General features: G+C 41.0%; 1 protein-coding gene across 3 annotated transcripts in view; it reads left to right on the forward strand.

Annotated features, from left to right (window-relative positions):
* The window catches only part of DAB2 (DAB adaptor protein 2), a 49,709-nt gene that overhangs the window by 19,523 nt on the left and 6,000 nt on the right, over window positions 1-24,186 (forward strand). For 2 of the 3 annotated variants that reach the window (XM_070411792.1, XM_070411793.1), the window contains exons 2-11: window positions 8,667-8,859; window positions 9,809-9,948; window positions 10,606-10,704; window positions 11,243-11,374; window positions 12,200-12,280; window positions 12,733-12,759; window positions 12,999-13,052; window positions 13,660-13,722; window positions 18,777-19,427; window positions 20,385-20,547. In XM_070411792.1, the coding sequence (XP_070267893.1) occupies window positions 8,769-8,859; window positions 9,809-9,948; window positions 10,606-10,704; window positions 11,243-11,374; window positions 12,200-12,280; window positions 12,733-12,759; window positions 12,999-13,052; window positions 13,660-13,722; window positions 18,777-19,427; window positions 20,385-20,547 (1,501 nt within the window). In that variant the 5' untranslated portion in view covers window positions 8,667-8,768. Of the gene's footprint in view, window positions 1-8,666; window positions 8,860-9,808; window positions 9,949-10,605; window positions 10,705-11,242; window positions 11,375-12,199; window positions 12,281-12,732; window positions 12,760-12,998; window positions 13,053-13,659; window positions 13,723-18,776; window positions 19,428-20,384; window positions 20,548-24,186 lie in introns of those variants that run through there. The other variant, XM_070411791.1, reaches the window with a different exon arrangement.

Raw genomic sequence — 24,186 nt, forward strand, 5'->3', positions numbered from 1 at the left:
TAACTGAGAAAGGATAGACATGAAAACAATGAGATATTTGCAGATCAATTTGGGTAAGAATATGTCTATATGAGGGAGGATTATTACAAAGATTATGAATTGTGTCACTGTATTTACCTAGGAATCAATGGGTACACTGATGGTTATTTTCCTTCACCTTGACTTCTTAGCTTTTATACTATCTTTTCTGCAAGTATCAAGCATACTATCCTGCTGGGGTCCAGCCCCAGCAGGTCCAGGGGTTCCCCAAGGTGTGGACGGAGTCGGCGAAGAAGGAATGACACGGAGGCAGTGTTCAGTTGATCAGCAGCCTAGCCAGGATCTCTAGCCACGGTCTCTGGCCAAGTTCTGGTTAGGATCTCCAGCCAGGTTCTGTTGCCATGTTCTCCAGCCAGGTTCTCCAGCCAGGTTCTATCCAGGTTCTCCTGCCATGTTCTGTCTAGGTTCTCCAGCCAAGATTTGTAGTCAGGTTCTGTCCAGGATCTTTTGCCATGTTCTCTTGCTAGGTTCTGTCTCTAGGTTCTGTGTCTAGGTTCTGTCTCTAGGTTCTGTCTAGGATCTCCAGCCAAGTTCTGTCTCTAGGTTCTGTGTCTATGTTCTCTCGTTAGGCTCTTTGTCTCTAGGTTCTGTCTGGTTAAAAGTACATCACTCTGTCCACATCTTTAGGGACCCATGGACCTGCTGGGGATGGACCCCAGCACTATCCATTGTACATTTAGATGCCGAATTCAAAAAGTCATGTGTTTACTGTGTTTTTATACCAGTTTCATAATGCTTCTCCTCAAATCATTGGCCCAAAGGCCTTGAAATAGAAATTTCTAGAGGCTCCATGGTAGTAGTAGCATTTAAAAAAAACATTTAAAACCCTAAAATTGTTTATGTAAATTTCTCATTCTTTAGAACTCTCTCTTCCCTTGCATTTAGGATGCAAGGGAAGCAGAATGAAATATAGTATCCTATGCCATCTAATTGTACAAAATAGAGCTCTTCTAAATTCAACCTTTAATTTTCAGGTGCTCAACCCAGCTATCTATGAACACTGTAGCTTTTTGAAATCTTCTTCCTTTTTCATACTCTTTTGGTATACTTCCTGGTTACTGTCATTTCATAACTAGACATACCAAACCATGTGAGGTCCCCCTCTGTCCTTGTCACTATAGCATGGGGTAACCCCAGCCCATGGCAGCAACCCAGTGTAGACTGGTGTGCTGCCATTAAAACATGATGATGTTGTCCACTAAAGCAAGTGCTCTGGTGACTGAAACAGCCGCTGTGTCACTGGTCCTGCAGTGGGGTCTGGGAGGGGAGAATGTTTAGCAGAGTCCTGCCATGGCCCTACAGGCCCTCTTGACACACAGCTCTTTCAGTGTCTCATACATACCACCCACCAGCCACGTGAGGCCTGTCCAAGTGCCAAGGTATCTTCTGGGTGAGATGGGAACCCTGGCATCTGAGCCTAGGATTTTAGTCTAGACATTTTACCTTCTACCCATTCTCTAACCATAAGGACTTTCCCCGCTCCTGCACCCCTCACCCTGTGTCGGACCATTCAGTCCATTGTCCATTTCCCATAAATGGCTCAGCTTGCTATACAAACTTACCCACCAGATTGCCAACTACCTTTGAGCCTAAAGCCCAAGGTATATGGGGAAGGGTAGCTTTTTTCAAATCCTTCTCACCCCCCAAAAGCCATATTATCCTTTCTCCCAAAGCAGTGGACTCCTAATAGCCCTTCCTCAGAATTAATGAGAATCACTCATGGCTTATTCCACAGGTGACTCAATATCTATCTAATTAAAAGAGGACTGGCTGATGAACATGTACTTATATTATGACCTTGAGCTCAAGGATGCAGTCATTATGTTGCTGATCTCTTTCCCACATGACACGTACAAAAGAGAAAATAATAGATAAGAAAGCAAATATTTTATCATTAGGAGGATCAGGAACCAATAACACCCAGATGCAGACCTCTGGTGATTCTGATGATACTATACACTGGACTAGAAATCCCCCATTCCCTTTTCCATGTCAAGTTATTCCCACTTTATTGTCCTGCCCAGCTCACTTGAGATACACAGAGCACATATACCAGAGCCTGGTGATCCATGTCCAGATGGTCCCTGGTGTCAGGGAAACCATGATCCAGTGCCAGCAATGTAAAGCAATGATGGAAACCTCCAAAACTTCAATGTCACTTCCTTCCTTTTGTTGAAGTGACTTAAAAGATAAAGTTGAATTTCAATTTTCCTGTTCTGTTTAGTCTAAGCTGGAAGAGGTCACACTCGAGAACTGGGATAGAATAACGGATTAACTGTAGTATTAAAGTTGAGATGGGTAGACTCTCTAATTTTAGTTAATCTAACCACAAGCCTCATGGGTCCATATTCACAAAAAATCCCACATGGTCAAAGGACCTCAGGGATATTCCAACACTGCTCCCTTTTATAGGGTCTGAATAAGTGTAGGGAGGATTCTAGATTCAATCCCCTCTGCATGCCTTTGTTCATACAAGTATATTATCTGTGCCCCACTTTTCCAAAATACTGGATTAAACTCTCATTATGAATTTATACTTTCTACTACTTCTAACCCTAGAGTTAAGTGTTCAAAGTTATCATTGTACTGAAATAACTGAGTGATACCATTATAGAGTTGATCATAAACTTAATATGTCAGTTCAACTTGTGAACAATGTTTAGACATTTCTAGTGAATTGGTTGCTAAGACCAGTCTAGAGAATGGACTTTCATTTGGATTGCATTAAGCTCATTTATAAAGCTTAAAGTCTCCCAAACACTCTTTATTATGATGACTATTCGTAGGCCTACTAGGAGCCATTCTTAATAAAAATTTACTTTAAAAACAAAATGGGTGGGGATGAGTACAAAATTAGGAGAGGTCATAATGACTCAAGAATAAGGACTTATGCCAACATAAGAACTCAAACTTCCTATCATGCTTTAAAAAAACCAAACAAACAAACCCTAAAAGGCCAAGCACTGAATAGTAGAGAATGTACTGAAATAAACTTGAATTCTTTGATCTGCGAGTTGCGTCTCAAACCTAGCCAAATACTTTCTTCCCCGCAGCCAAATCAACATTAATGAGCCATTTTGACCAAGTAGGACTCCAGCGACCTAGGCAAGAAAGAATTCAGCAACGATGTATAATTAGACCCATAAAATCCTTTTTCTGTTTTGGTTCAGAAAACATCTGTGAAATTCCATTTCAAACTATTCTGCTAAGCTATTTTCTTGTTCTTTGCTTGGTATATCTACTAAATGGCAGTTCAATCTCTATATATAATGGGCTTTGTACAGCCTTCTTAAAATATAGTTTTTAAAAAACCAACACACATAATATCTAGGAATAAACAGTAGAGTCTCATGTTAAGACCTAGATTTCTCTTGGCACCAACTCTATCCACCATCAGCTATGTTACCACTAGACAAATTATACACTCTTTCTCGTCCTCAGTTTCCTAACCTTTATAATGAAAGGGTATGACCAAATATTCCCCGAGTTTCTTCCAGCTCCATAGTCTAACCCACTTGCTGTTTCTTTTAATGGACAAAGGATTGTGGCAGTAAACCATTGGACCTCACACTTGTCAGTACATTGGAATCATCTGGGACTCTTTACAATATATTGAAGCCTGAGTCCCTTCTCCAGAGATCCTGGTTGAATCGCTTTGGGGGTGGCATAGACCTTGACAGTTTGAGAGCTCTCCAGTAAAATGTCCCCAAGTGCTCTGAGTTAGACCTTCTAAACTGCCAGTAGTAACGATGTAGACTTAGAGTTGACTCAGGATCCATTAGAACAGCCATCTCTGGATAACGTAGAATAGATTTTTGTTCCCACAGTCCTGCCATCAGAACCTGCCCTCTGTCGGCTCAGAAGCCAGAGTTGAACAGTTGGTGACTCCAATATTGGCAAACCCTCTCACTTTTTCACGTGGGCCTTACTAATTAAAACACTATATTCCTCCATGTTTCTATTTACTAGCTGTTTACTTATTGGTCCCAGTTGTTCTGCAACTGTTTAAACACTTGCTGTGGAAAGCAATGTTGGATGCAATATAAGATTGCACAACACATAGTGTCTATGAAGCCTAACTTTGATTTAATCACAGCTGTCATTTGTTAAGCACTGTCCATATACATGCAAGGCACTGAGGTCTCTACACAAGTTCTTATTGATTTCTCATAACAGTTCTGCAAACTATATACCCATTTTACAAGTGAAGAAATAAATATTAGTTAAGTTGTCTCAGCCACAGAGCTAAACGATGGTGAAGTTATCTAAGATTCCCAAGCCTGAACTCTTAGCTGCTATGCAATCTCACCTCTGCTCACAATGAACTGTAGAGGGAACTCGTAAATCTGGTCAGACTTGGTTCCAAATATAGGGAACAGCTTCTTGGTTCAGGGCTCTTAGTGTCGGCTCAGTCCCGTAGCATCCCTTCCAAGGGTTAAAAGCAACGATACGTGCTCTCTGTAAATGCCTAACTTGTGTATACCTCCTTGACTCGGGCATGTTTTGTTACTGAGACCCCTACAGCTGTGTCAGCATTTGCAAGCAGATCTTTTGAGGACTCCTTTTCGGTGTGCATTTACGTAGTCTCACCTCCCCAATTAAAGAGGCTGCACAAATCTTCCTGTCTGCTCGGCGTGGCTTTTGCAGGTAGAGTAAGCCTTCCTAAAAGCATGGGCATCTAAGCAGCTAAGGGAGAAAGGAGTTACATCAAGTTTCAGAAACAGCCTAACTTCACTGCCTCATTTCTGGCAACCGTCCTCATTTTCAAAAGGCTGCTTTGAAAATAGTGGTGAAAACTGTTCGCTGCCCTCTTGGACCCTGAGATCTGCCTGGGAGGTTAATATTTCACATGCCCTAATGCAGTACCTCAGCTGAGCCAGGCATGAAGTTCTAAAGGACAAGGAAATACATTTTGTGACTGGTACAAAGTACTGGATGCTCTTAGTAAAGATGTTTATGTTGCTTTGTTCTTGACTCTCCTTAACACCCCTAACTGTGTCTATTTATGTGGCTCTTCCTGGAAAATTTACTGATATCTTAAAGTCAATGGGATTATGACTTTGAAAGCAGCTTATAAAATACGGGTTAAAATCAGTGAGCTTTAAAAAAAAAGAAAGAATAGCAGCATATATAGTAGAAACAGGGACATATATCATGTTCAGTTTTGAGCTCAGAGACTTACTAGCAAATAATCTTGTGTTACCGAGTCCATTTCATTATTCATAAAGCAGAGACACACTCTATTTCATGGAGCTGTCAGGATAAATGTTTTAAGTGTTTGGTAGGTTAGGTGTTTGTCTCATTCCCCTTATCATTAAAAATAGATTCTCTACCATTTGTGGAATGGGTCTATATTTCAATAAGTCCTTAACTCAAGTTACTCCTTTACCAGCATTTTGAGGCTGACTAAGCAATTTCTTCTCTGCTCTGTATAATTAGGGCTAGAAGGTAGACTGGGCAGAAGGTGGTAAATTGGTATCAGGATATTGCTTTAGAATCCTGGAATTATTAATTAGTATCATTGCTGATACCAATATATTCCTACTGATGGAACAGATAAGCAAGAATCAGAAGGTACCAGCCAAGTTTGCCTCTACACAAATGTGTTCTTATGCCGAGCATTCCAGGGTTCTAAATACTGGATGTCTTGCATGCATAACTTTAAGGGCTAAACAAACTGTAGCAGATTAGCAGATTTTTTCATGTTTTTATTTTATTTTTTTAGTGCAAAGGACATAGTTGTCTTCAGATGACTCACGCAGTGTTCTGGTTTACATTTCTCAGAGCCTTCTCAGAAAAGGTGTTGCAAGCTCCAAAATCTCTCCCAGTCATCTGATTCTTATGCCATGGAAAGGGGAAGTCTTCACATTCTTTCAGGGAGGTTTGTAAAGCCCAAAATCCAAGTTAGATATCTTTTCTCAAATGGAAGCAAATTTTATTGACGTAGCAAAGTATCATTTACAAATTTGTTCTATGTTTGGCCTTAAGAAGGAGTCAAGAATAAAGAATATACGATAACTTTAGATCCTCATTTGGTTCCAGGTGTATTTTCTTATTTCCCTGCTCAAGCTTCTAATGAAAGAAGCAGCCTGTCCCTAAAAATTAGAACCAGCTAGGTTTAGATGGGGAGCTGTCCAGGTAACCCTTTGCATATGTGTTGAGCTTTAATTTGTGACCCCTACCTTAGGCTAACATTCATTGTGTATGTCTTCTGATTAATGTTGTGCTTGTGGTCAGAAGAGTCCCAGGGAACCTAATGAATGAGAAGACTATACATTCTAGTTGTCTTATACCCACTTGTTCCCCCTTATATAAGATCTTTGACCTTACTAGAGCTTAAAACAGACCCAATAGCTCAATGCAATCTAGACTTATTTTTTAAGCTATGCCTTAGTTTGGAAAGTGTTAGAACTGGACATATGTTTTGGCAGCCACAGGAGGTGTATAACAGCATCTCTGTAGCTATTATGAGATTTCTCAGATGAGATTCATCACTGTCACATCTGATGAACCCTGGCTTGGAGCCAGACAGCCTGGGCTAGACCCAGGTTCTAGTATTTGCATCTGTGTAAGTTATAACCTCTAAGCTTTGGCTTTCCCTCAGGAAAGGTGAAATCACAATGTATCCTAATACTCAGAGTTATTGTAAATTTTGGAGTTAATACAGGTAAAAGGCAAATAGTGTTTGGCCCCCAAAGATGTCTTGAGTAAAAAGAGCTTTGGCCCGGCCAACATGGCTCAGTGGTTGAGCAAAACCTGTGAACCAGGAGGTCACCGTTCGATTCCCAGTCAGGGCACATACCCAGATTGGGGGCTCAATCCCCAGTGTGGGTTCTGCAAGAGGCAGCCAATTAGTGGTTCTCTCTCATCCTTGTTGTTTCTATCTCTCCCTCTCACTCCCTTCCTCTCTGAAATCAATAAAAGTATATAAATTTTTTAAAAAGAAAGAAAGAAAAGAGCTTTGAACTCTCTACTCTACTCTGCATGACATCCAAGTGCAGAGACTTCTCTATGGCTCCCTACTATCCAGGTGTCTTTGAGAAAAACTAACAACTAAATCTCCAAATGAAATAACTCAGATAACATTACTATACATAGATTTATGTATTTATCTATGTATTTGCTTTCAAAGACTATTAAGACTACAAGGACTATTTAAAAACTTATGGGAGCCCTAGCTGGTTTGGCTCAGTGGATAGAGCATTGGCCTGTGGACCAAAGGGTTCCAGGTTCGATTCTGGTCCAGGGCACATACCTCGGTTGCAGGCTCCTCCCTGTCCCAGGCCTTGGTCAGGGCATGTGCAGGAGGCAACCAGTCGATGTGTTTCTCTCACATCAATGTTTCTCTCTGTCTTTCTCTGTCTCTTCCACTCTCTCTAAAAATCAGTGGAAAAATATCCTCGGGTGAGGATTTAAAAGATAAAATAAAATAAAATAAAAAAATATAAAAACTCATGGAGGAGAGATTAAGTACTGACCTTCAGGAGAACATGTTAACATTCATGAAGCAAGTTAGTGGCAGTTGAAGCTCATTGAACAAAAACTTGAAACTTAACTTTTTATCCTTTAAGTATATAGCAAACAGTACATATTCCCATGTGATGGACTTGATCCTTGAATTAAAAAGCTCAAATAAATGGGTGCTGTAAGCATAGAATTAAGAGGGCTTTGGGGAGTGCACCAGCCCATTGGTGGTCTTAACAGGATTACAGACTGTGAGGAGCTTTTCTTTGTCTTTGGTCTTTAGTCCAGGTAGAAAGTTAACCTGTCTCTAGCTCTCTCAGCAGCTGTGTAGAAACTTTGATTCTTGGGGGATGAAAGAACCTTTTGAAACATTAGTTCACTTCTATTAGTGTTTACAATGACTCTGCATTTTTCTGTTTTACCTACTGTGATACATGGGGGAGCTTTATGAGAGCATATACCACAACCATGTTGAGGATAATAGCATAATGCTAAATAATAGCATAAAAGTATTCACACGCAATGAAGTAATTACACAACAGACACCCCATAAATTAATCCTCTCCCTGATACGTGTAAGGGTTAATGTCAAAAGTGGGTGTCTTTTAAAGTATAGTGCTTATAGACAGCACTGGAGGTTATATGCAGAATCCTAACATTTTAAAAAATATTAATATGAATAAATAAAATATATAGCTCTACTCTTGACACTGCCTTTATAGTTAAAGAATTTTTTGAGGACCAGGATTTATAATACCCAGTTTCAAATGCCAGTTGCCATTTCTCAAGCTCAGCATTCCATTTATTTCTATTTTGCTATGAAGCCTTATTTTTCTGTGTGTGACACATTTTGATCCCTATCTTTCATACTAGGTTTTTATGCCAAAGATCCAACACAAGCTACTTAGCTAGATAATCATTAAATGTTACCAGATACCAATTGACTAAAGAAAAATTTGATAAACACCTTCTTTCCATTTTGGAAACCTCAAAGGAAACACTCCTACCCACTCCCCTGCTTTCAAAGTCAGTCTAATAGAGGAGAAAGAACAAAATGAGTCTGAAGAACTGCACTCGAGAATCACTAGTGGTAGGCCTATTATGGCATAAAGTCTGGGTCTGCTGTGTTATAATCTCATTACGCCTCTAAACTCTGCCTACAGGTGTCTGCAGTCGGTTATGTTCTTTTGAGACCTCGCCATCAGGGAGCGCCTGGTGTCACTAAGTGTCTGCTGGTGCTGGAGTTTGCTGTCTGCCTTCTTGCCATGTCTAACGAAGTAGAAACCAGTACATCTAATGGTCAGCCTGACCAACAGGCTGCACCAAAAGCACCGTCGAAGAAGGAGAAGAAGAAAGGTATGGAGAAATCCTCTTGAGGCCAATGAGGGGAGCTTGCGGTAGTTACCTCTGAAGAAATGAGAAGTTCAGGGTAAAGTAAGAGCTGGCCCTGGCCTGGCTTCAACCTGAGCCTGGTCTCCAGGCCTGAGCAGGAGAGTTGGAGTTTGGTTCACTTCATATACAAGACGTGTCTCTGAATCCTGTGATTGCCCTGGGTCTTGCCAGACAGCTCTCATGCCATCTTGTTCAGTTGATTAATCAACTATCAATTATTACATGGTTATCTTTCAGTAACCTATTTACCATGTTGCTGTTTTTAAAAACTAAAGACCTTTGTTTTATCGAGCCTTGTTCTCCACCTGAAGTACCACTACAAAGTGCCAGAGTCTTAATCGTTCATAGCTTGAAAATATTCCGTGACTGGCTTGCTTTTCACTTCTACACTTTAGCAATGGAAATGAGACCACACAGGCCTTTTAAGAGAAGCAAAAGAAGTTATAAAGATGGGATAATTATCTTAAGTGATTTTCAAAGAAATGTACTCATAATTCCCTTTTGCCTTTTTGACAGTTCAAAATGCTGATAAATTGTGTGGTGCCTTATTTTTTTTTTTATTAAAAAACAAGCATTATTCTCCTTATATTCTTTTTTAAAAGTATTTTTAAATTATAATGAATATCCCCAGGTCCCACCTCACATAGTTGCATAAGTTTTCCATAATTCAGTCCATTTTGCACCTTTAAGAGTTTATTTTCTCTCCATCCCAACATCTTATACAGTATTAAAGAGCATGGTTTTACTCAAAGGAAGTGAGAGTAAGGATTGAATATTGCACACTTAGTCAATCATAGTCTAAGCAAGATTTATACTACACTGATTTGTAGATTCTGTAACATATTTGATGACACATGGGGCTGATATTTAAATACATTTATAAACTTTATCCTATATTTCTTTCTTTTCTCAGGCTCAGAAAAGACGGATGAGTATCTTTTGGCCAGATTCAAAGGTGATGGTGTGAAATACAAGGCCAAGCTAATTGGCATTGATGATGTGCCAGATGCAAGAGGAGATAAAATGAGCCAAGATTCTATGATGAAACTAAAGGTAAAAGGCAGAAAGCATGCTTTGTCTCTGTCTTCGGCAAATGGCCAACAGGAGGAATTAGATGAGAAGTTTGTATTTACCTGTATCTCAATTATTCAAGAGGAAAACTTTCCAATCACATAATCGATCCAGTGGCACCTCATTTGATGAGTAGCCATGAGATTGTTTGCATATTCTGAGTGTTGTTCTAGTGTAGCAGGACTCCACATGCCTTTTGCTTTGTTTCAACCTTGGAAGTCTTCAGGTAAAAGTCAGGACTCTCCCTGGAAACTGGTGCTCCTTAGTGTTAAACCTTCGATTTTCTGAATTTTTTAATTCCAGCACTGACACTACATGAAACTAATTAGATAACACTTGTTAAGTAAGACAAGGCCTAGAAGTAGCACCTTTGAAAAACTTCTAGTACATTCTTCTTGTCTTTACCAGTGACTGCTCTGAGATCCAAAGAATTAAAATGACTTGTCCAAGTTCACAGAACTAACTAGTGATGTCCTGGCTCAACACCTTCTATTCCTTCTTGCTCTCTCTTATGCAGGGTGCTTAGGCCTTTCACAGATGGTAAATTAAGCTGAAAACAAAGCTGCCTTTTAAGTTTTAGTATCAGAAGCATCGTAAGGTAGTTTTAACTAAGTTTTCTTGTTTTCCCAACCTCATCAGGGCATGGCGGCGGCTGGTCGGTCTCAGGGACAACACAAACAAAGGATCTGGGTCAACATTTCCCTTTCTGGGATCAAAATAATTGATGAGAAAACTGGGGTAAGAATCCACTTTCACTGACACTTTTCTGACCACCTGAATTTGACAAACAATTTGCAACTAAGTTTTAGCTCCCCTTTTTCCTTTTCAAAATTCTGTAGGAAAAAAAAAATAGTATATATCACTTCTTCAGATGTAAAGGCAGAAAACAGGGTAGGGGTGAGGAGTTAAGTCACTTTACCTTGAAATTTATTTCCTCTAATAGATGTGTCAAGTCTATAAACACGGTTATGCTATAATATCACTTGGGTGTTCTTTTCGACCCCAGATACAAGAACTAGATTAATCCTAACCTTTGGTTTGTGATGCTATTGTAGGTCTATGCATGGGTCTCATTTTAATATATAGGGGTAGAGAAAAGTAAGTTTTCAGTTGTATTGTATTAATAATAAATAACTAATAAATAATAATACAAGAATAACCTGTCCAGTGTGGCTCAGTGGTTGATTCAGCCTCTGCATATATCTGATGCTTAGCTGCGCTAGCCTACAGATAGATGCTAATTTTCCCAGTAAATCATGTGTTTGTCCTTTTTCAGGTGATAGAGCACGAACATCCGGTAAATAAGATCTCTTTCATCGCCCGAGATGTGACAGACAACCGGGCATTTGGTTATGTGTGTGGAGCAGAAGGCCAGCACCAGTTTTTTGCCATAAAAACAGGGCAGCAGGTAAGTGCTAAGCCCTGAGGTATACCTGGAGGGGACTTGTCCTCAGTGGAACGTAGGAGTGTCATCTCTCAACTAGAGAGCTTTCTAGAAACAACTGGAGATAGGGGGAGGGATAAACAATAAGGATAGCTATGTTTATTTGTCTAAGGCAGTGGTTCTCAACCTGTGGGTCGCGACCCTTTTGGGGGTCAAACAACCCTTTCACAGTGGTTGTCTAAGACCGTCGGAAAACACGTATATAATTACATACTGTTTTTGTGATTAATCACTATGCTTTAATTGTGTTCAATTTGTGACAATGAAAATACATCCTGCATATCAGATATTTACATGACGATTCATAACATTAGCAAAATTACAGTTATGAAGTAGCAACGAAAATAATTTTATGGTTGGGGGTCACCACAACATGAGGAACTATATTAAAGGGTCGCAGCATTAGGAAGGTTGAGAACCACTGGTCTAAGGAATCATTTTTGAAATGTCATTGATTCCCATGGAGCATGTGGTACAAGGATGGTTGGAATAAGTATTCTTATAAGGTGAATGCTGATTATGGAATAATAGCAAATTATTCCTCGAAATGCAGAGGGACTTGGAAAATTATCGTGGTGTTTCTTGTTTGGTCTAAGTACTTATTAACCCTGCTGTCTTTTATGTATCTGGGGGTGGGGATGGGAGTAGGGGTTATTCCCCATAAAACAGGGGAACGTAGTAAGGAGCTTTAAGAGAAGGGGGGGGAGTACTAAATCAGAACTGATGGGAGACAAAGGGAAGGAAATAGTAAGATTAAAATACTGATAAAGATGTTCTCTCTTGCTTCAGGCTGAGCCATTAGTCATTGATCTTAAGGACCTTTTTCAAGTTATCTATAACGTGAAGAAAAAGGAAGAAGAAAAGAAAAAGGCAAGTGCTACCCAATACAGGTTCTATTAAACTTAAGACAGTATTAGGACCATATGTGAGCATTATGTAAACATATGTCCTGTCTGGAGAATTGGCTTCTATGTAGATCTCCAAAGTATGGGAAGTAGAGAAATGTATTGGCTCCTCTTCCCAAATAGCAGGGCAATGGATGGGAGTTATCATTAAGCACTTATCTCTAGTCCCTGACTCTGGTCTTTCCTCCCTACAAGCTTCACATCAATTCTAAAGGCTATACAGGATTACCAAGTTTAAGGCCAGTAACTCTGTTCAAATCCAGTATTAATGTGAGAAGGGGAGGGGACTGTAGAGCAGAGATAATATGCAAGAGTCTCTTTAGCTTATGCCTGTGAACTGATAGGTATATTTGTCCTTTTATTTAACTCATTTTAACTATAATTACTAGATCACTGAATTTATGTCTTTCTTTTTAGATGGAAGAAGCCAACAACGCAGTCGAGGTAAAACTGCATCTTCTCTCCTTGTGAATTGTGATGTATGACGGACGTGATTAAGCCCTTGTTTGCTCCCTGCCCAGCATGCTCCCCTTCTGGCTTATTGCTCTGTGTTCATGACCCTTCTGGTCATGGGAGACGTATGGTTGAATGATCAGGACCAAAATTATAACCGCTGAGCAAGCCAACACACTAGGAAATTAAAACTTGCCAACTAAGCCCTTAAATATTTGCCATCTTTTCAGAATGGAAGCGAGGCCCTAATGACTCTTGATGACCAAGCTAACAAACTGAAGTTGGTATGTATGTGACTTTTTATGATTCTTGCTTACTGGAATGTGGATTTTACTTCCTGTAGATGTTGCAAAGACAGAATCTGTATGAAAATCCAATTGCAACAACTATTTCCCTAACATTGATGTTAATATAAAAAGCAATCTTTTTAGTAAAGACATCTAAATCTAATCCAAATACTTTTTTTATTGATTTCAGAGAGGAAGGGAGAGGGGGAGAGATAGAAACATCAATGATGAGAAAGAATCATTGATTGGCTGCCCTCTGCATGCCCCTCCGCCCCCACTGGGGATCAAGCCTGAAACCCAGGCATGTGCCCTTGAGTGGAATCAAACCTGGAACCCTTCAGTATGCAGGCCGACGCTCTATCCACTGAGCCAAACCAGCTGGGGCTCGAATACTTTTTAAAGAGTTTGGACGAGATGGATTTGTTTGGGTACCTGTCTACACTTCCTGACCTAAATCGCCCAATATCAAATCTGTATTAGTTAAATGAAAATTCAATTGTGACGGCTATTTTCCTAAACGTCTGTTTAGGAAACAATTAGGACAATATTCAAAATAATCTTTTTGAGTAGACACATCTGAATCTAATCCAAATACTTTTTTAAGGCTGTTGACCGGATGGATTTGTTTGGGGACATGTCTACACCTCCTGACCTAAATAGTCCAACAGTAAGTGTCTGTTTTTAAATTTGCAATGTAATGGAAATGACATCTATGACTCAAATTGGCAATTAACCAGAAATCTTGAGCATCTTTATTGAAACTTGGAACATGGCAGCTGATTTTTTTCTGCATAAAGTGTAAATGGCTGCTAGAACAAATTTGCATCTTAAGTCACCATGGGAGCCTATCAGGACTAATTCAGATACTTAATATTGCTTGGAGATTAAATCTGAGCCATAGGTCAGGCAATGTAGTCCTTCTTGGTATTACTTAGGATCAGAAGGAGGAGTTGAATAATAATTCTTGGCATAAGCCTACTTGAAGGAAGTATGTTTGTTAAATGATTAATTGTAAAACCTCCTGGCTGCTCCATTTATTTTTTATTCTTCCTTTGTGAGTTAGCATAAGCTTGGTGTGAAGCAAGATTTAAAACAGAAGCTCCGTTATGTTTAACCAAGACTTGTCCTTGTTTCCAAAAAAAAAGTTTCTCATTTTTTACAGGATATTAGAGTGTATCACATCTTCTTAATATCAAGACTAGAATGACATTTTCCTTTACAGATAAGAAAATGGTAATTCTGGAAGAAAAAAAATTTACCAAAGAAAGAGGTTCAAATTCAGCACCAAGACCCAAGTCTCAGACTTTCCAAAACAGGCCTCCAGTGAAATTACCCATGTAATTTTGAATGGCTTTTTACAACTTCTGTTATTTATTTAATAGTTTCTTGACTACCTGCTACTTGCCGGGCACAGCAATGAGATGCACAATGTCAATGACATTGTTAAAGCCAATTAAAAAGGAGGAGACCAACATTAAAACCAATTAAAAAGCTTATTAGTGGATGTTAATTATAAGGTATTTACCTGGCTTTAGAGGGTCAGCTAATAGTGCTGAGTGAATTTCCAGGCTTGATCATAAAAGACGAGAAGGCAACAACCAGACAAAAGAACATCATTGTCTGTCTAGGGGTCTCTGACATCAGGGAATTATTAAGCAAGCCTGTCTGGCCAAGAAGGTCACTGGAAATAAAACCACAGCAGACCAGAGACTGGGTGAGTCTCACTGGCCCAGAGTATTGCAGACAATGCCAGGTCCATGAAACTTCACATAAAATGCTGAAGCTCTGGAGGTGAGAAGGAGCAGGGGCTGGATACCCACTTCCCAGCCCCTAAGCCTATGAGATTCACACTGTATAACTGCATTATGGAGGCCTCAAAGCCGCCACAGAGAAGCCTGTTCACGGTTCTGTAAAGCAGTGTGTCCTAACTCACTTGTCTGTAGAACCTGTCATTCTTCACAGTGTCTGTTACCGTTCTAAGGAGAAACTTTTTGACATACAGGATTAGACAGCCCTGGAAGGTCCATCCCAGCTCTGAAATCGATGTCTGAAAAGCACGCTTTCCAAGTGTAACTGGCATTCAAACAAGTTTATTGAAAGAGATCAGAACACTCAAGCTCTGAAGCAGTTTCCATGGGGTAGGCAAGGAAGCACTGACGGCTTTGTCTGCTTCTGTAGCCTTCTGGAAAGTTAGGAAAAAGGAAATAGAAAGCAGCTTGAGTAAGCCTGAGTCTCGTTGATATTAGACTTCATACATTTTACGAATTTTTGGTGTATCAATAACTCATAATACATTAAAGAAATAAATACCATCAAAGTAGATGGTATCTAATAAGTAAGAGAATTCCAACAGCATTAATTATGAGCTGGTCAGACTTTGCCAGCGCATTCTTGCAGATTGACTTTATATTCATAGGTCACAAAATAAACTTATCTTTACTTGATAAAACCAGCATGTTTTAAAAGATCCAAATCTTACAGTAGTTGCTTTGGAAGGGATGAAGAGAGGATAAATCTCAATTATCTAAACTTTACTAGTTAGGCCCTGTCCCTCCTCCAACATTTATACAGAATAGTTTTATGCATTACAAATAAAGCTCATGTTGCAAACTAAGTAGCATACTCAGAATGTAATTTTTATTGGAAAACCACTTGAACAATATTCATCCATACTGATCTAAATAAAGAAAAAAGAAAAAGAAGAAAAAAGACATGCTCTAATGAAAATGTTGATCATTCAGAGTTATTATGAGAAGAACATAAGGTACGGTCCACCTTCAAGGAGGTTAGAACTGGTGCAGGGATGGGCCAGGGCACAGTGTTGTGGAAGTAAGATGCAGAAAGGGCACAGGTGAAACTGAAATAGAGGATCCATGGGAAGAGGCTTTATAAATTATCTGAACTTGAACTGGGTCTTTTAAATGTGTAGGAAAATAGAGTAGTTAGGCTAAATGTAAACTGGATTCCGCCCCCTGCTTGTGGGTCAGTTTGAAGGTCTGGCTAACGAAGCTTATTTTAATACAGAAAGACACAGAAAGCTTTGGGTAGGGAAGTCCAGGATTTGGCAGTGAGATGTTTAGGTGGCATAGCTGCCTAGAGGAGAGCCAGGCTATGGAGTTCAGTAGTTAAGACTTCGTCTCTGGACAGACACCACTTGGTTGCCTGCTGCCCCACTTGCTGGAGCTCCCTAAGAGCAGGGACTGCATTTCACTCTCCTATCACTAGTGTTTGTCTCTTGGGTCCTCCAACGATGGCCGTGTGGATGCAGTATTGACATCCAAGGAAAAATTGCATGAAGCTCTGACCTAGGAGGTGGATGAGGAGTCTTGCATCTCTTCATTATAGTCTATGAACTAGACTCAATCTTTTTTTTAAATTTATCTTTATTGTTGAAAGTATTGCATATGTCCCCTTTATTTCCCATTGACCCCCTCCTCCCTGCTCCCCCCCACTCCCAGGCCTTCACACTATTGTCTGTGTCCATGGTTATGCATATATGCATATAAAGTCTTTGGCTAATCTCTCCCCAAACACCACCCCAACCCCACCATCCCTCTAAACTTCAACAGTCTGCTCCATGCTTCTATGTCTTTGGATCTATTTTCTTCATCAGTTTATTTTGTTCATTAGATTCCACTTATGAGTGAGATCATGTGATAGACTCTTAATCTGAATTAGCAACAGACCTGAGCTGAGGAAGCCTTATACATTTCACTTATAGGCCGACTATTCCGAAGTCTAACACGGGGCTCCTGTTTGGTGTCCTAAGAACTTCTTCTGAAGTATTTGCAAAGGAGAACTCTGCCAGCTGTGAATACCCAACTGTTCTAACCAGAGGTGGCTCCTAATAAATGAATAAATACTGAAATCACAAGCTTTTGTAGTACCTTTTCCTGCCTTTTGATTGTTAAAGATCCCTACATTAAGAAATCTTCCATTCTGTTTCTTTGATTAAAAGAAAATTTTAATGACAAGCTCTTTCTTCTGACAAATTCTTCTGGTTATAAAAAGAAAAGCTGGTTTTTAAGCATTTAGTTTATACCTAAACTAAGATAAAGTACTAATTAGATCTAAAAGATAGAGTACTAATTAGGTCTGATCTGGGGTCTAAACTTTCTAGAAATGTATTCTTTTCCCGTAAAACAAAAGAGGTCTGCCTGCTCAGGCCTCCTTTTTCTTTTTGAGAATTTTATATTCCCTGACGGTTGTTTTTGTCTCAAGGATCATAATGTTTAGTGATCTGTTCAGGGCAATGCTAGAATTCCAACTTCCATTTCAAAGGTGTTTATGGTTTATATTCCTCTGTGGTCAGCATATTGAAGTATTAATGGACCAAAGTCAGTTAGGAGGAAGGTCTGTCAGTGTGACAGCTCAGTCCCAGGGTGGCTCCTAATTAGTGATAAAGACATGGCAGATTGACCCAATTGGCTGCTCTTATGTTAAGAAGGATGTCTTATCTTACAACTGAGAACCCAGATAATTAACATGCCAGAAACTGATAAGGAATAAAATTTGTAGAGTTACGAATTTGGTATGTCTTTCAAATTAACTCTTAAACCCACATCTCCACCTTATACATAAATCAGACTAGATTATATATAAATTAAAGACAAAGATTAGTTGAATTTATCCTCTAGATAGATGAGATTACTGTTATAACACAGGCAACTCTTAAGCTATATTTTTTTTAGAATATATTTTTATTGATTTCAGAGAGGAAGGGAGAGGAAGAGAGAGATAGAAACATCAATTATGAGAGGGAATTATTGATTGGCTGCCTCATGTATGTTGGACCGAGCCTGCAACCCAGGCATGTGCCCTTGACTGGAATCAAACCTGAGACCCGTTGGTCCGCAGGCCAACGCTCTATCCACGGAGCCCAACCAGCTAAGGCTTAAGCTATATTATTTTTTAAAAATGCACAAATACAAGAGGTTAATGTGATGTTGTTAGATTATATCCCTATCTTAGGTTATCACTTTCTTAGAAAGACGTAGACAAAAGGGTGTGTCCAGAGGAGAGGCTAAGAGGATCAGGATGAGAGATCTAACTTGGCTAGCACTTTCAAAAAGATTCTGAAATATTTTAAAAAGCATACCTGACATCTCCCTATAATTGGCCCAAGGAAAGACCAATTATAGGGAGATATATTTGACCTCAAACTTCATCACAGCCAGAACTGCAAAATATGAATATATTAGCCAGTAAGTGCGCTTATTTGGAGAGGTGATGTTACATGACTGGGGTACAGTGATAGGAAAGCAAAGATATCAGGCAGGAAGCTGGGCAGGGCTTCTGAAGTCTAGTCTTACCTTCAAGCTCTATATACTTAATCACTTGGAGTGACTCACAGTGAATTCCTTTAAGACTTTCAAAGACATGAATTGAAACAACTATGATCATGAACTCAGCCAGTCTGTAAGGGTGATCAGTGACATGAATGATATAAACAACAGTAAGATTTCATTTAATTAAGGGGTCAATGAAGTTGAGACATAAACAGGCACAGGTGGGGAAGGGGGAGGGAGGACCTATTCAACTGGAAAATGCACTCACCGAGGGGATGGGAGAAGATCATCATCAACCTGTTTGTCAAAAACCACAATCTCACGGGAATTGTGATAAGCCTGCTCATTTTATGTAGCTTTTTCATTTGAAGTCACAACATGGACTAACACTTTCTTTCTCTCTTTTTTTTTTTTCTCTTTCCAAATGTGATAGGAAAGCAAAGATATCCTGTTAGTGGATCTAAACTCTGAAATCAACACCAATCAGAATTCTTTAAGAGAAAATTCATTAACAAACGGCATCACCTCCTCCTCTCTTCCTCGACCAAAGCCTCAGGCGTCTTTCTTGCCCGAAAATGCCTTTCCTGCCAATCTCCATTTCTTTCCCACCCCCAATCCCGACCCTTTCCGTGATGATCCTTTTGCACAGCAGGACCAATCGCCACCCTCTTCATTTGATTCTCTCAAATCTCCAGATCAGAAGACAGAGAATCTGAGTGGCTTGTCTACTCCGCTGAGTAATGGGCCCCTGAATGGGGATGTTGATTACTTTGGTCAGCAGTTTGACCAGATCTCTAACCGGACTGGCAAGCAGGAAGCTCAGGCAGACCCGTGGCCCCTCTCCAGCCCGCAAACCCAGCCAGCAGTGAGAACTCAGAATGGGGTCTCTGACAGAGAACAGAACGGCTTCCATGTCAAATCCTCCCCGAACCCTTTTGTGGGAAGCCCTCCCAAAGGACTGCCCGTGCCAAATGGCCTAAAGCAGGACTTGGAGAGCTCTGTCCAGTCCTCCACACATGACTCCATAGCCATTATCCCACCTCCACAGAGTACCAAACCAGGAAGAGGCAGAAGGACTGCCAAGGTGAATTGTCTTCTCCGCATGTCCGTGGGCAGAATGCATGTTCGCTGTCCCAGGGTGGTCTGAGGCCAGCTGTCTTTCCTGCTGCTATTGTAGTTTCCTGTGTGGCTGTACTCTATATAGAAGGTGGGGTGAGCCTGTCATCCCTGGAATACCTTCCTCTAATCACCACCCTTTCAAAGCTTCGTGCTCAGCAGCGTTGTCGCCGCCTGCTTTCCCTCTGCATGTCTTGTCTCTTATTATTAACTAAACACAAGTTTTTTTCCATTTTTAATGCTGCTATGCTTCTGTGCCTCTGGTAAGTTTGATGGTCACGTTTTGGGAGCGGAGGGCAAGGGTTCTTGTGATTCCCCTTATCCAGACTTTCCCCACACGCCCCGCACACACCCCTCAGGTTGTGCTAATGACCAAGGTGGGGGCATCAAATTCTTGAGTTTGTCTCTATTAAAAGTTGACTGAATAATCCATCGTCTTAAAAGAAACCTGTATTTACTGTTACCACTTCATTCAAAAGCAATTTAAAATGTGGTTTCTGTTAAGTATTATTTTTTAATCTCTTTGGAATATGTAGGCTGGCCTAATGAATAGACTAGTGTATCAAGGCCATGCAGGCTGATTCAAACCCACTAGAATGGTCAAACACATTTAAGCTACTTATTTATAACTGTCCCTTTCCCAGCTTCAAGCTTTTAGCTGGCAAGGAGACCAGGCAGACACAAATGTGTAAATAAGTAAATTAGATTTCACTTTGAGAGTCCAAGACCTCATCTCCTGCCCATTGCAGGGATCCTTGTCCTTTTGCTTTGGTTGGTTGGTTGGTTGGTGTTTTGTGGTAGTCCATCAGTATAGGAAGTGGTTTTTCTGTGTGGTCCCCGATTTGAGGTACAGAGTAGGAGACAGAATGACACTGAATCTCTCTGATGCTGAGTAACTCCTTTATGTCCCCCTCTACCCTGTCAGTCTCCAGCAAATGACTTGCTGACATCAGACATCTTTGCTCCTCCGGACTCAGAACCTCCAGGCCAGGCATCACCTACGGGACAATCTGCAACCCCACAGACCAACCCTCTGGATCTCTTCAAGACCAGTGTTTCTCCCCCTGTGGGACCCCTAGCAGGTCTAGGTAAGGGCCCGAGATCGAGTCAGGTTTGACTCTGTTATTTTCACTCCCAGGACGATAATGCCTAGAAGGAAGGCACTTCATATCCTTAGAGGTTTCAGGGGCATAAAACTGGAGCATCTTAGAGAGCCTTTCTCCCACTCTTCCTTCTGTACAACCTCACCCCCATTTGGTACCCTTGGATGTAAATGAAATTTGGCTTCTTGAATTGGAATGTGAGAAGAAATCCATTTTCAATATTGTACTTATTTGAACCAACTGCTCACTAAAGACAATTATGAGGGGTTCTGAAACACAGCCCAGCTTCATTGGAGAAATGGGGCTAAGATGACAGAGCCTTGTTTATCGTCTCTATTAGAAAAGTAAGAACGTGCATGTCTTCCATGTAAGTTGCCATTTCTAGCTTGAAGCCCTCTTCCCTATTAAACAGCTACCCCTCTTAGAAGGGACATATACCCTGTGAGGGATATAAGTAAAGTGTGAAGCAAGTGTAAGTCATAGAATGAAAGTCCTAGTTTCTGAGCCCAGCTCCACCCCTGGTATCTGGAGGGTGTGGACAGGCATAGATCCTATCTGCCTCTGCATACTTAAGCCTTAGGAGCTCCTTGCCAATATTCTGGCGAGCTGAGTGTCTTAATAGAGTAAGAAGTAAATGCTGTAAATGTGACGTTGAAAAGAGCATAGAGATAAGGGAAGAGGTGGGACTTTTTCTGATAACTAGGATGTGCTGGTGCTGCCATTCATATATGTGTCACTAGCTCCTGTGAGCCACTGAGCCACTCTGTGGCAGGACACTGGGGAAGGCCACGTGCCTAAGGGCTGGCCCTGCTACCCTTTGTCCACAGCCTCAGTCGTACAGTCTTCAGAAACCCCGATAACAGACCTTGCTGTCTGGCTGGGGATTCTCTGTGTTTCTGCTTCTTGGCACCACAATGAGCTCCAAAGAGACTTTGTCCCCGAGGAAGCAGCGAAGGGCTCCCTTCCTCGTTCTGTACAAGTTGATCAGGGATCTCTCTCTGCCTCCTGCAGAGCCAGTCATCAGGACCCTGCTTTGTTTTTTTCTCTGCTGTTTTCCTGCAAAGGAACATACTATAGTTCTGTCATATTAACTGTTTCATCATATCGGGAGGATGGGAGCAAAAGGAACGTCGTTACCCAGATGCCAGATGGCTGAAATGCATGTGGGGTGAGAAGCCAGCTTGTCCCAGCACCCTGCTTGCATTGGTACCGTCAAGAGACCCTCCCCGAGCTCTTCATGTCTTTTGGGAGCTTCCTCCTTTCTCGTTGCTCTTTTCCCTGCACCCCCAAGTGGAGCTGGTTGATGTTTTTCCTTGCAGAAGGGTAGGGAGCTTGCAGGCAGTGTCTGTGGCCAGATCACATCACAGAGCTTTGTAGTCTGATATCATGCCCCGAAGAATTTTCACAGCCAATATTGAACAAGTCAGCCTGAAAATACAGCTGGACCCTATAACTGTTCATTTATTCAGACGAAGTGAAGCTTTTTGGCTAGGAGCCCCTGTTGAGGCCTTGGGGTATACAACTGCAGAATACTGATGATTCTTCCAAGTTTGGACATGGGACTCAAACTGAGCTCCACAGTATAGCCCCTGTCCACTAGCAGGGATCCTCCGCCAAACCCTGGAAGGTGGTAGGTCTGGCTTCCGCTGGCCCCAGCTGGGGGAACTCTCTCCTCTGGAGAATGGGGGGTGGGGAGAAGGGGTTGTAAAAAGCTGAGCCTTCAGTTTTGACTTGCTACCCTGTGTTTTCATCTAGAATCAGAATATAATAAAATGAACTTTTTTTTAACTGAAACTCTCTTTTTTTTTCTTTTTTTACCTCTTGCCTCTACTTTTTCCAGCAGGGCCTTAAGTATCTTGGTAACACAACACATGGAATCTTGTAGATGGGAATGAAGGCTGGCATAAGTATATATTGGGAAAGTCTTTATTTCCTGGCAAATTTAATATTTTTCTCTTTTACCACCACTCCCACTAATACCACCTATGTCTAAAGCCACACACTTTCCTAAGGGAAGGCAAGCCGTTCAACATGAAAGATGATAAAATTCTACCCAATTTGCACATCCATCTGGTGTAAATTATTACTGAGTGACTCTGGGTTTCAGTAATAGAATTTAAATAAATTTGTTTGAAAATGCTAGAGATAACTCGGTCCAAACTCAGCTCCCTTTTAGAAGCCTACCATCTAAGATAACTTTCCCTTCGATTCATTGTGAAGGGAATATGTATATACTTTTAGTGTAAATGAAGTCTAAAGCTGTATCTGTACAATAAATATTTGCAATTAACATTCAATTAAAAAAAATAGTCCTGTTTCTTGATGCCAAAGAGGCAGAACAGGAGGATAGGCTGCTGGGTTTGGAGCCAGTATGCCTGAGTTTTCGTCTCTACTGTCGCAAACTGTGACTTTCCCAACTTTAATCATTAATATTCTTGTACCCAGTTCCCTCCCCTCAGAAATAAGGGTGTTAACTTAGTAAGATGGCCTTTCCCGAAACCCACTGCTCTCCATGAGCACACCGTGTGCTCGTGGCCAGATGGCTGATGTTCATGGTGGTAGAGTTGAGTCAAGGAACACCAACCTCTAATACTAGAAAAGTTCAAGACAGAATACCCTGCTTCATCAGCCCCCGAATACCATTTTCAAAACATTTCTCACTTTGGAAACAGAAACATCCCTAACCCAAGTTCAAGGCCCTTCGTTGGGTTAGAGCACTTTCATGATGAAAGAATGCCCTGCCCCAAAGCTCAGAGCAAGTAGGTTTTGAGAGCCAAGCATCATTCGTGAATAGGGCTGCTAGTGGTGACAGTTTTGCTGGGTCATTAATACACTTGGGAAGAAGCAGGAGAGACGATGCCCTCCGTCTCTGAACAAGATGTGGGGAACAAGCTTCTCAAGAAGAGGGGCCAACATTGGAGAGACTTGGACTGCAGTGGTTTCACTAACTCCTAATCAATGTGACAGGGATGCAGGCCACGGGGCGTTCCCCGCAGAGATCAGACCCCTGGGCACAAGACATTGGTTACCTCAAAGGTGTTTTTGCTCCACGGGGTCTTCTCCCTCCCCTCCTCTTTTGCATACCATGTTCTAACTTCTGGCCAAGTTTAGTGAGTGACACATGGCAGGAAGCACTTTTATTTGAAACAGCTCTCCCAGGATAACTGGCCTTTTCTCCATGTTCATATAGAAAAACCTGAAAGTATCTTGGCACCAACCAAATTTTACCATCCTTTTGTATAGCTGTATCAACCTTGGCAGCATTTAAAAGCAAGGCAACTCTGAAATGGTTTCTTTAGGGCATTAGCATGTTGAGGCCTAAGGCACATGCGTGATAGCTGCTTTCCATAAGACTCAGACAGTAGCCAGCTGCCAAATGGAAAGATGGAATCAGTGACTCAGAGTGCCCTATGGTTTATCTTAATTAGCTACTTCATAATCAGCATGGTTTGTATACGTAAATGTATTCATAGTGTTGACAGGCTCGGTTCTAGCTGTTTAAAATACACCAGTGTATGTACGAGGGGGGCCCATTTTTTCATGACTCGGTACTTACGGTCTGTGTTACTCTTCCAATGAAGCAAAAAGATGTGGTAGAAAGAAAGGGCATCAAAATGCCACCTG

This window comes from Myotis yumanensis, unplaced genomic scaffold (assembly GCF_028538775.1).
Source record: "Myotis yumanensis isolate MYYU_CA2020_CCGP unplaced genomic scaffold, mMyoYum1.0.hap1 SCAF_4, whole genome shotgun sequence".
Classification (NCBI taxonomy): domain Eukaryota; kingdom Metazoa; phylum Chordata; class Mammalia; order Chiroptera; family Vespertilionidae; genus Myotis; species Myotis yumanensis.